The sequence below is a fragment of the Schistocerca nitens genome, chromosome 3, assembly GCF_023898315.1.
Source record: "Schistocerca nitens isolate TAMUIC-IGC-003100 chromosome 3, iqSchNite1.1, whole genome shotgun sequence".
In the NCBI taxonomy this organism is placed as follows: Eukaryota; Metazoa; Arthropoda; class Insecta; order Orthoptera; family Acrididae; genus Schistocerca; species Schistocerca nitens.
The window spans coordinates 565,625,154-565,637,913 of record NC_064616.1 but is presented as its reverse complement, the minus strand read 5'-3'; the positions used below and the strand labels follow the sequence as shown (position 1 = coordinate 565,637,913).

Below are 12,760 nucleotides of genomic sequence, written 5' to 3'. Positions count from 1 at the left end.
GTGTGTTATCCATCTCCTGCAGCATACTCCCTCTCCGTGCTCCTCTCGTTGGACCATCTCCAAGGCAGACTGGGGGCTCTTCTCTTCCAGGGCGACCTTTCAGGATCAAACCTTCACAAGCTGCGATCGTCAGGTCGCACACCTCACGGAAGTCATTCTCGCTGCTGCTGAATATTCCATCCCTCACCCTACTTCTTCTCCACGTCGCGTACCGGTCCCCTGGTGGACCGCAGCATGTAGGGACGCTTTACGTGCTCGTCGACGTGCTTTACGCACCTTTAAACGCCACCCTACAGTGGCGAATTGCATTAATTATAAACGATTACGTGCTCAGTGTCGTCGTATTATTAAAGAAAGCAAGAAAGCCAGCTGGGCTGCTTTCACCAGCACCTTCAACAGTTCTACTCCTTCTTCTGTTGTCTGGGGTAGCCTGCGCCGGCTATCTGGCACTAAGGTCCACTCCCCAGTTTCTGGCTTGAAGGTCGCGAATGAAGTCCTTGTGGCCCCTGAGGCTGTCTCCAATGCCTTCGGCCGCTTTTTCGCCGAGGTTTCGAGCTCCGCTCATTACCACCCTGCCTTCCTCCCCCGCAAACAGGCAGAGGAGGCGAGGCCACCTAACTTCCGCTCCTCGAATCGTGAAGGTTATAATGCCCCATTCACCATGCGGGAACTGGAAAACGCACTTGGCCGATCACGGTCCTCCGCTCCAGGGCCTGATTCTATTCATATCCAGATGCTGAAGAACCTTTCTCCTGCGGGTAAAGGTTTTCTTCTTCGTACTTACAATCGCATCTGGATTGAGGGACATGTTCCCGCATGCTGGCGCGAGTCTATTGTTGTCCCGATTCCTAAGCCGGGGAAGGACAAGCACTTGCCTTCCAGTTATCGACCTATCTCGCTTACCAGCTGTGTCTGTAAAGTGATGGAGCGAATGGTTAACTCTCGATTGGTTTGGCTGCTCGAGTCTCGCCGCCTACTTACCAATGTACAATGTGGATTTCGAAGGCGCCGCTCTGCTGTCGACCATCTGGTTACCTTGTCGACCTTCATCATGAATAACTTCTTGCGGAAGCGCCCGACCGCGGCTGTGTTCTTTGATTTGGAGAAGGCTTACGACACCTGTTGGAGGGCGGGCATTCTCCGCACCATGCATACATGGGGCTTTCGCGGTCGCCTCCCTCTTTTTATTCGTTCCTTTTTAATGGATCGACAGTTTCGGGTACGTGTGGGTTCTGTCCTGTCCGACACCTTTCGCCAGGAGAATGGGGTGCCACAGGGCTCAGTTTTGAGCGTCGCTCTCTTCGCCATCGCGATCAATCCAATAATGGATTGCCTCCCAGCTGATGTATCAGGCTCCCTTTTCGTGGACGATTTTACCATCTATTGCAGCGCGCAGTGTCCACGTGTCTTGGAGCGCTGTCTTCAGCGTTCTCTTGACCGTCTTTACTCCTGGAGTGTCGCCAATGGCTTCCGTTTTTCTGCCGAGAAGACGGTCTGTATTAACTTCTGGCGCTACAAAGAGTTTCTCCCACCGTCCTTACGACTCGGTCCCGTTGCTCTCCCACTCGTGGAGACAATCAAATTTTTAGGCCTTACCTTTGACAGGAAACTTAGCTGGTCTCCACATGTGTCATATTTGGCCGCCCGTTGTACCCGTTCTTTAAATGTCCTCCGTGTTCTCAGTGGTATGTCGTGGGGAGCGGATCGAACCGTCCTCCTTCGCCTATATCGGTCGATCGTCCGCTCCAAGCTGGATTATGGGAGCTTCGTATACTCCTCTGCACGGCCATCCATCTTACGCCGCCTCAACTCCATACAACATCGGGGTTTACGACTTGCGATCGGAGCATTTTATACCAGTCCCGTAGAGAGTCTTCATGCTGACGCTGGCGAATTGCCACTCACCTACCGGCGCGATATACTGCTTTGTCGGTATGCCTGTCGGCTACTGTCACTGCCCGACCATCCTTCTTATCGTTCCTTTTTTGACGACTCTCTTGACCTTCAATACGGGTTGTATGTCTCTGCCTTGCTACCCCCTGGAGTTCGCTTTCGTCGCCTCCTTCAACACCTTGATTTTTCACTCCCTGCAACCTTCCGAGTGGGCGAGAGCCGCACGCCACCTTGGCTCCAGGCTCAGGTCCGCGTTCACCTCGACCTCAGCTCGCTCCCAAAAGAGGTCACCCCCGGTTCGGTCTACCACTCCCGTTTTTTGGAACTTCGCTCGAAGTTCAACAACATGACTTTCATTTATACAGATGGCTCTAAGACCAATGACGGGGTCGGGTGTTCCTTTATTGTCGGGGCACAAAGTTTCCAATACCGGCTCCATGGCCATTGTTCGGTCTTCACAGCTGAGCTCTTTGCCCTCTACCAGGCTGTTCTGTACATCTGCCGCCACCGACATTCTGCTTATGTCATCTGCTCAGATTCCCTGAGCGCCATCCAGAGCCTCAGTGATCCGTACCCGGTTCACCCTTTCGTACACCGGATCCAACGCTCTCTTCAGCGGCTGGTGGACGTCGGTACGCCGGTTAGCTTTATGTGGGTTCCTGGCCATGTCGGTATCCCTGGGAACGAAGCTGCAGATGCCGCGGCCAAGGCTGCGGTCCTCCAGCCTCGGACAGCTTCTTGTTGTGTCCCTTTGTCCGATTTTAGCAGGGTCATTTGTCGGCGCGTTGTGTCGCTGTGGCATGCCGATTGGGCTGCACTTACCGACAACAAGCTTCGGGCCTTAAAACCTCTTCCCGTGGCTTGGACGTCCTCCTCACGCCCTTCTCGGCGGGAGGAGGTCGTTTTAGCAAGGTTAAGAATTGGACACTGCCGGTTCAGCCATCGCCATCTGCTGACGGCTGCGCCGGCGCCGTTCTGCCCATGTGGGCACTTGCTGACGGTTCGTCACATTTTAATGTCCTGTCCCGATCTTAAAACACTGCGCCTCGATCTTAACCTGCCTACTACTTTAGATGCCATTTTAGCGGATGACCCACGAGCAGCTGCTCGTGTTCTTTGTTTTATCAATTTGACAAACCTCGCTAAGGACATTTGATGATGTTTTTTAATCCTATGCCTGTCAGTCTGTCTTTTATTGTGTTTTCCCTTTTAGTTGTTGTTGTCAACTTGTGCCTCGCGGTGCATTCTTAGAGTAGTCAGGGCGCTAATGACCATTGAAGTTGTGCGCCCGAAAACCACAAAAAAAAAAAAAAAAAAAAAACCTGGGAAGCCAACCTAGACAATGCCACATGTGATTTTAAAAAGTTGTTTCTCCTAGAAAGCTAAACAGTACCAGGAGTCCATACAGTAAATGATATTGCTTTTATGCAAACAAATGAAATGATCACTTTAAAGAAATTCAGACAAAGGGGAGGCAATTTCCAATCACTAGTGAACTGAAAAGTTTGAATTGAAATTTACCATTTTTTGCCATGAATGTCTAGTTATTTTACAGGATTATCTTTGCAAAAATTCTGAATGATTCTCACAGAGCTGAAGCTTGGTGCTTTCTACATCATTATTTCTTTTACCACCTAAGAGAATGTGTGGAGCAATTCTTTATTTTAGCTCTCCTGTTCGCAACATTGAGCGACATTATTATTTTGTAGCATAACTTCATAAAGTAGTAACCATCACCTTTTTCTGAGGAGTAGAAAAAGTATCTGGTACTGCCCGTGAATGTCAAGGAACCACTTCAATATTCATCAAGAGATGTATTAATTTGCGATGCTTCATGACACGACACAGCACAGCATGTTGCAACAAGCACTTTTTAGTGACTAAATACACAGGATTCTGTACTAGATAACTGAGGTTGGCAGCAGCTATACACAAAACCTGAGCAGGCCATAGTCGACCAACTTCTACAGACTTCTGCCGATTTATAAATAGAGAGATCTTGTTCGTCACTTTGTATGAACAGTCTATACCTATGTTGACAAATGCACCTGTAAGACTATGTCACTGGCATAACAAAATTGCTACTGGTTTGCCTTGATTCCATATTTATTGTGATTGTATGTTCTACCTTGAATGTCATATCTGCTAAGTCCTGTAGCAGCTTCTGTGAGAGCATTTTTTTAGGCTCGGGTTTGAGATGTCATTTTGATTTGTAGTGGCAGATGGAGCCGTGTAAATGTGGTCCTTTGATTCAGTTTTCAGTTTGTTGTAAGTGCCATAATATCACCTACGTTTTGCTTTACCGTTACCCTATTACTTCAGCTACTTATATATTTTATTAATTTTGTTTAAGAAGCTGAGTACTAAGTAATATGTACTATGAAACTGTTTTCTGTTTCAGGGGCGTAAAAGTGAATCCGGATCAGATAGCCTGAGTACAACACAGAGACCTATCAGCCGAATGTTTGGTAGCTCACTCTTAGTGAAGTCAGGGTCTTTCTCTGGAGTTGGTTCTAGATCAGCAGTTGGTTCAACAGAACGCAATACTGCAAGTGATCCATCTACCTTAGCGCATGCGGGAAATTCCACTAGTGCTAGTGGAACAGAGGATGACTCCCGGCTACAGCTGCCAGTTTTTAGGTTGGGTCCTCTGACGCTGCCAGCCGACAGTGATATTGACCGCGGTAGTGCGCAGGGTACTGAGGAGCAGCTCAGTTCCTTTTCTGAGCAAGCATGGGATAATTATCAGGTTAATTTAATTTCTGTACTTCCTAGATTTGCACAAAAAATTATAATTATAGTTTAATTGAAGAGTGAGCAGCGTTTGTTCGGGGGCAAATAGCCTTTCCAGGAAGAGTGCTAAAACTTCTGCACAGGATGTCTGAGAAACAGTTTCTCATCTAGCAGTGCAGTGCAGCTTGGGGCAGTTTAGATGGATAACATTACTGTGCATTTCTTCCGTTTGTTTAGTAGTTACCAATTACATATTCCAAAGCATTTAGTGGAAAATAATTACTCACATCTCTGTCCACTGTGTTACCACTGATTTAAAAATGTGCGCTGTGAAAAGGACAATATAATTTCATGAAGCAGACTGTAGGTGACCCTTCTGATGTAGTTCGGCAGAAAGAGTAATGACTTGTCTGCTCGCTCTTCGGTTTGCACATTGATGCTATCAAAAATGTTTATCTACTTAAAAGTTTTCAACTTCACTATCCAGTTCTGTAAGAAACTGCCAACATTACACAAGATAAATAATATTAAAAATACTTAAATTCATTAAATTTTCATTATCCGTCTATGGATATGTAGGTCTCTTATTAGGAATCATTAATATAACCATAATTTGTACATATTTATAGATAATGTGTGGAATGCATAGACTCCCACAACTTAGAAACATCATTACTGCATTAAAGTTTTTAGTATATCCAAATGAATAGAGAAATAGTTAACATCTTGTGATACGTTTTTGAGTTCTGCTTTGCTGCTTGTAGAACGCTGAGAGGTAGCATCCACCTCCTTCTCCATTTATTATACAGCAGATTGACCTGTTGTTTAACAGTTTTGTGTGTTACAGTTAGAAATTGCAATGATATACACTATGTGATCAAAAGTATCCAGACACCCTCAAAAATATACGTTTTTCATATTAGGTGCATTGTGCTCCCACCTACTGCCAGGTACTTCTTATTAGCGACCTCAGTAGTCATTAGACATCGTGAGAGAGCAGAATGGGGCACTCCTCAGAACTCATGGACCTCGAATGTGGTCAGATGATTGGCTGTCACTTGTGTCATATGACTGTACGCGAGATTTCCACACTCCTAAATATCCCTAGGTCAACTGTTTCTGATGTGATAGTGAAGTGCAAATGTGAAGGGACATGTACAGCACAAAAGTGTACAGGCCGTCCTCTTCTGTTGTCCGACAGAGACCGCTGACAGTTGAAGAGGCTCGTAATGTGTAATAGGCAGACATTAATCCAATCACACAGGAATTCCAAACTGCATCAAGTACTATGACAGGCAGCAGGTGAGAAAACTTGGATTTCATGGTCGAGTGGCTGTCCATAAGCCACGCATCATGCCAATAAATGCGAAACGACATCTCACTTGGTGTAAGGAGTGTAAACATTGAACAATCACACAGTGGAAAAATGTTGTGTGGAGTGACAAATCATGGTACACAATGTGGCAATCTGATGGCAGGGTGTGGGTATGACAAATGCCCTGTGTACGTGATCTGCCAGTGTGTCTAGCGCCAACAGTAAAATTCAGAGGCAGTGGTGTTATGCTACGGTCATGTTTTTCATGGGAGGGGCTTGCACCCCTTGATGGTTTACATGGCACTATCACAGCACAGGCCTACATTCATGTTTTAAGCACCTTCTTGGTTCCAATTGTTGAAGAGCAGTTCGGGGACAACAACTACATCTTTCAACACAATCGAGCACCTGTTCATAATGCACGGCCTGTGGTGGAGTGGTAACACAACAACAACATCCCTGCAATGGACTGGCCTGCACAGAGCCCTGACCTGAATGCTATGGAATACCTCTGGGTGTTTTGGAATGCCAACTCTGTGCCAGACCTCACCGACTGACATCGATACCTCTCCTCAGTGCAGCACTCCGTGAAGAATGGGCTGCCATTCCCCAAGAAAGCTTCTAGCACCTGATTAAACATACGCCTGCAAGAGTGGAAGCTGTCATCAGTGCTAAGTGTGGGCCAACACCATATTGAATTCCAGCATTATCAATGAAGGATGCCATGAACTTGTAAGTCATTTTCAGCCATGTGTCCAGATGCTTTTGATCACATAGTGTAGGAAGAATGCATACATATCATGTTATTAATCTGAGTGCTTATAATGATTTGTACTGATGACATTTATTGAGTCAAGTATATTGTATGCTGCAGATTAAGGTAGAAATGTGACGCCTGTCTAGCATTTACACAAATGGAAATAAAAAGTTTAAAATTCTGTACTGAATGTTAGATGTTGACTGTTGACAGAATTAATACAGCTTATCTGCTTAATATAAAATCCTGAGTATACTCAGGCGATTTATGAATATACCTATGAAAAAATAAAGCCTCTCTTATATCCATTTCAGCACTGATAGTCAAATGTTCAACCACAAGAGCACATCCAGTCCTACCTTTGTAGCGAGACTCATGTTTTAGTAGAGGTGTTTGCTGATAGGTACAATCGTTACTGTGTGAAGCTATGGATACTTGACAACAAAACACAAGCCTGTGTCCTGTATTATTTTTAGGCACTGCTTCCAGAAACAATAGCTATAATGATCTTGAGTTTTCTGATGAATTTAACATCTCAGAAAGTGAAAAAGAATGTGGCGATACTTCATTGGAGACTGAAATTGATGACAGTTTGTCAGTTGACTGACAGCTGCTCACCTGTGGTAAAAGATAAATACATCCACTGGCCTCCACCCAGCTCCTCCAAGATGCCTGTTAACAGGAAACCATTGTTAAGTGATTGGCTCAACTTCATATCAACTCGGAAACTAAAAATAATTTTGAGTTTCAGTATATTTTTGTCAAAGTCCAGAGCATTAGTGTCCTTTGATTTTATTAATGGTGTTCTTCAAACATTTGTAACTTCCTGTTTTGAGCCTTATATGTCTGTCTGTAATATCATTCATTATAGGGCATCTTTCACTAATAAAATTAAAAAAAAATTTTTTTTGGAACATAATTTGGAAAAAAAAATAATAATATCTTTAGGGGTTAAGCAAGCCTGTATCACTTCTATCCATAGATGCCAATGTAGAATGAAGTGCCTCTGTGCCATTATAAAGACTTGGATACTCTTGACATTCCTAATTACTTTTTGTTGCCTATTATGATTGATAAGCATTTGGAGGAGCTGCCATATGTTGTTTCCTTAGGTCCAACAATCAAAATATGAGGGGGGAAAAGCACACATCAGAGCAGAAAGGTGGAAAAAATAAGCTGAACTGAAATTGAAGAGAGACATGAAAAGTACATGACAGACATTGGTAGTAAATGTGAGGCTTTAGAGCTGAAATGAAAATTGTTGATTAACTGATTGACAAAGGATTTTTTGGTGTATTTTTGGGTACTGATCTTAGGTAAAGTACTTACAATGTTCAATGACATACAGTTTTGACCCAAACTGAAAATTTCTGTGAGCTATGCAAAATGTTGCCATTTATCATTATAACAACAGTATATTGTTTTGTGAAGGTTTGCTGTGGAAACTGCTAAAAACGATATTTTGTTGTGTAGTCCATAATGCAACTACCTACATACTTCTGTAATGTAGCATCGAGGCCTATATGTTCACATTATATATCATTTGTCATGCAAACTTCAGTGCTGGATAATAATTCTGCTGGTGTCTGCTTCCTCCTGACCATTTCTGCTTCGTCATATAAGGCAAACTTGCAGCAAAACCAACAGTGGACAACTACAGACTTTAAATGTGTTCTGCATGCTTTGGTGTAAGGGCAGCAATTAGGACAAGTCATGTTGATGTGAGGAAGCTCTATGCATGTGTTTTGAGCATAGACTCAAATTAAAAGTGATGGCTATTTCTCTTGTTAACATAACATATGAGAACACAACTTTAAAATCAAAAAATAAATCTGTTTTTTAGAATTTAAATCTTCATTGCATCCCCTGCCTCAGGCTTCGAAATTCCTGTACCTCTGCCGCTTCATGGTCATGATGATGTGCTTCCACTATTAGGAAATGGGGTATATGACACTTGTATCAAGATTATGAAGACAAGGTCTCCACAAACCTTAATTGTTTTCACAATCTGAACTGAATGATGTGACCAGAAACCTGTCACTCCTACAAGATGCTGCACAGCTGTGAGCTTCTAGACTGCAAGAAAAGAACTTGTTAGCCCCTGGATCATCTTTCTATTTTTCCAGAGATAGAGATAAAGATTTCCTTTCATTCTTTTGTCATGTTGATGACCTTAACAATCCATTATTCCAGGTTTGATGCAAAAGTTTTGAATTCAGCACAAAGCAAGAGATTGGCGACCTTTCATTAATTCTTCAAGAAGAAGCTCAAAGTGGGCCTCCTACACTACAAAAACAAATGTGCTTCAATGTCTATGGGATATTTAATACATGTTGTTGTGTTGTTGTGGTCTTCAGTCCTGAGACTGGTTTGATGCAGCTCTCCATGCTACTCTATCCTGTGCAAGGTTCTTCATCTCCCAGTACCTACTACAACCTACATCCTTCTGAATCTGCTTGGTGTATTCATCTCTTGGTCTCCCTCTGTGATTTTTACCCTGTGCGCTGCCCTCCAATACTAAATTGGTGATCCCTTGATGCCTCAGAACATGTCCTACCAACCGGTCCCTTCTTCTTGTCAAGTTGTGCCACAAACTTCTCTTCTCCCCAATCCTATTCAGCACCTCCTCATTAGTTATGTGATCTACCCATCGAATCTTCAGCATTCTTCTGTAGCACCACATTTCGAAAGATTCTATTCTCTTCTTGTCTAAACTATTTATCGTCCATGTTTCACTTCCATACATGGCTACACTCCATACAAATACTTTCAGAAACGACTTCCTGACATTTAAATATATACTCGATGTTAATAAATTTCTCTTCTTCAGAAACGCTTTCCTTGCCATTGCCAGTCTACATTTTATATCCTCTCTACTACGACCATCATCAGTTATTTTGCTCCCCAAATAGCAAAACTTCTTTGCTATTTTAAGTGTCTCATTTCCTACTCTAATACCCTCAGCATCACCAGACTTAATTCGACTATATTCCATTATCCTCGTTTTGCTTTTGTTGATGTTCATCTTATATCGTCCTTTCAAGACACTATCCATTCTGTTCAACTGCTCTTCCAAGTGCTTTGCTGTCTCTGACAGAATTACAATGTCATCGGCGAACCTCAAAGTTTTTATTTCTTCTCCATCGATTTTAATACCTACTCCAAATTTTTCTTTTGTTTCCTTTACTGCATGCTCAATATACAGATTGAATAACATTGGGGAGAGGCTACAACCCTGTCTCACTCCCTTCCCAACCACTGCTTCCCTTTCATGCCCCTCAACTCTTATAACTGCCATTTGGTTTCTATACAAATTGTAAATAGCCTTTCGCTCCCTATATTTTACCCCTGCCACCTTCAGAATTTGAAAGAGTGTATTCCAGTCAACATTGTCAAAAGTTTTCTCTAAGTCTACAAATGCTAGAAATGTAGGTTTGCCTTTCCTTAATCTAGCTCCTAAGGTAAGTCGTAGGGTCAGTATTGCCTCACGTGTTCCAATATTTCTACGGAACCCAAACTGATCTTCCACTAGGTCGGCTTCTACTAGTTTTTCCATTCGTCTGTAAAGAATTCGCGTTAGTATTTTGCAGCCGTGACTTATTAAACTGATAGTTCAGTAATTTTCACATCTGTCAACACCTGCTTTCTTTGGGATTGGAATTATTATATTCTTCTTGAAGTCTGAGGGTATTTCGCCTGTCTCATGCATCTTGCTCACCAGATGGTAGAGTTTTGTCAGGACTGGCTCTCCCAAGGCCATCAGTAGTTCTAATGGAATGTTGTCTACTCCCGGGGCCTTGTTTCGACTCAGGTCTTTCAGTGCTCTGTCAAACTCTTCACGCAGCATCATATCTCCCATTTCATCTTCATCTACATCCTCTTCCATTTCCATAATATTGTCCTCAAGTACATCGCCCTTGTATAGACCCTCTATATACTCCTTCCACCTTTCTGCTTTCCCTTCTTTGCTTAGAACTGGGTTTCCATCTGAGCTCTTTATGTTCATACAAGTGGTTCTCTTATCTCCAAAGGTCTCTTTAATTTTCCTGTAGGCAGTATCTATCTTACCCCTAGTGAGATAAGCCTCTACATCCTTACATTTATCCTCTAGCCACCCCTGCTTAGCCATTTTGCACTTCCTGTCGATCTCATTTTTGAGACATTTGTATTCCTTTTTGCCTGCTTCATTTACTGCATTTTTATATTTTCTCCTTTCATCAATTAAATTCAATATTTCTTCTGTTACCCAAGAATTTCTACTAGCCCTCGTCTTTTTACCTACTTGATCGTCTGCTGCCTTCACTACTTCATCCCTCAAAGCTACCCATTCTTCTTCTACTGTATTTCTTTCCCCCATTCCTGCCATTTGTTCCCTTACGCTCTCTGTGAAACTCTGTATAACGTCTGGTTTAGTCAGTTTATCCAGGTCCCATCTCCTTAAATTCCCACCTTTTTGCAGTTTCTTCAGTTTTAATCTACAGTTCATAACCAATAGATTGTGGTCAGAGTCCACATCTGCCCCTGGAAATGTCTTACAATTTAAAACCTGGTTACTAAATCTCTCTCTTACCATTATATAATCTATCTGAGACCTTCCAGTAACTCCAGGCTTCTTCCATGTATACAACCTCCTTTTATGATTCTTGAACCAAGTGTTAGCTATGATTAATTTGTGCTCTGTGCAAAATTCTACCAGGCGGCATCCTCTTTCATTTCTTAGCCCCAATCCATATTCACCTACTACGTTTCCTTCTCTCCCTTTTCCTACTGACGAATTCCAGTCACCCATGACTATTAAATTTTCGTCTCCCTTCACTATCTGAATAATTTCTTTTATTTCGTCATACATTTCTTCAATTTCTTCGTCATCTGCAGAGCTAGTTGGCATATAAACTTGTACTACTGTAGTAGGCATGGGCTTCGTGTCTATCTTGGCCACAATAATGCGTTCACTATGCTGTTTGTAGTAGCTTACCGGGATTCCTATTTTTTTTTATTCATTATTGAACCTATTTAATACATTTAAAAGAGAAACTTGATTCTTTAGTCTCTATTGTGGACAAGCTTGATTACAAATCGTACAAGTAGTCCATTTGTGAGAATTTAAAAGAATTCTTTCTGATCCCCAATAAATTGGCTATACCATGTAACCCTGCTTCCTATGCAAATGAGACCATCTGCGAAAAAGACAAGCACTGGTGTGAGAAAATCAGGCCAGTTAATACAGGAGTTGGAGGGAGAAACATAGTGTTCAATTCTTTGGAGGACCGAAAAGAACTTCCACTTTCAATTCGCGTAAAATTTGGCATTATTAACCAATTTAAAGTACTACAAAAAGATGGTAACACTTTCAAGTATATGGCAAATGAGTTAAGGGAGCCATCAGAAGACAGGATGAAACAAGGAATTTTTTGTCAGCTCTGACAACATTTGAAGATAAAATGAATGAAATTCAATGATGATCTTATGTGTCCTTTAACCAAAGTGTCACCAAGTTGTTTGGCAACTGTAGAGCCTGCATTTATGACAATATAGTAAGAAAATGATGGGTACCTTCAAAGAGTGGATGCCTCTGTGAGCCTGAACTCCATGCTGCACTTTCTAACTCAGACATCAGCTATTTTCTGGAAAATGTAGGTGCTGTGAGTGAGAGACAGGGAAAAATGTTCAATCAAGAAATTATAGAAATGGAACAGAGGTACCAGGGTCAATGGGATGTCAGCGTGATAGCTGACTACTGATGGATGCAGCATGGGGAATGCCCTCAGGCAGTGCAAGGGAGAAAACAGTGGAGATTTGAGGAGGAAAAAGAAGAGACATTAAGATTTATGCCATTGTATTAGTGTTGAAGAACGTAATACATCATTACAATGTTAGCAGTAGACATACTTTATATTGCCATGTTTGTTGGAAATGTATTTGTTTTGTAAGAATTTTCTGGATCTTCATCATTACATTGTTTAAACAGATTGTCTTTATAAGACAGACAGAAAACCTTAGCATTTCCGAACTTACCGTATCAAAAAACATTAGGCTGTTCTCCATCGATAACAATTTTGTCT

At 42.3% G+C, this 12,760-nt stretch overlaps 1 protein-coding gene across 1 annotated transcript in view; it reads left to right on the top strand.

Annotated features, from left to right (window-relative positions):
- The window catches only part of LOC126248471 (klarsicht protein), an 892,903-nt gene that overhangs the window by 689,047 nt on the left and 191,096 nt on the right, over positions 1-12,760 (top strand). The window contains exon 15 of the mRNA XM_049949484.1: positions 4,295-4,642. Coding sequence (XP_049805441.1) covers positions 4,295-4,642 — 348 coding nt within the window. The remainder of the gene's footprint in view (positions 1-4,294; positions 4,643-12,760) is intronic.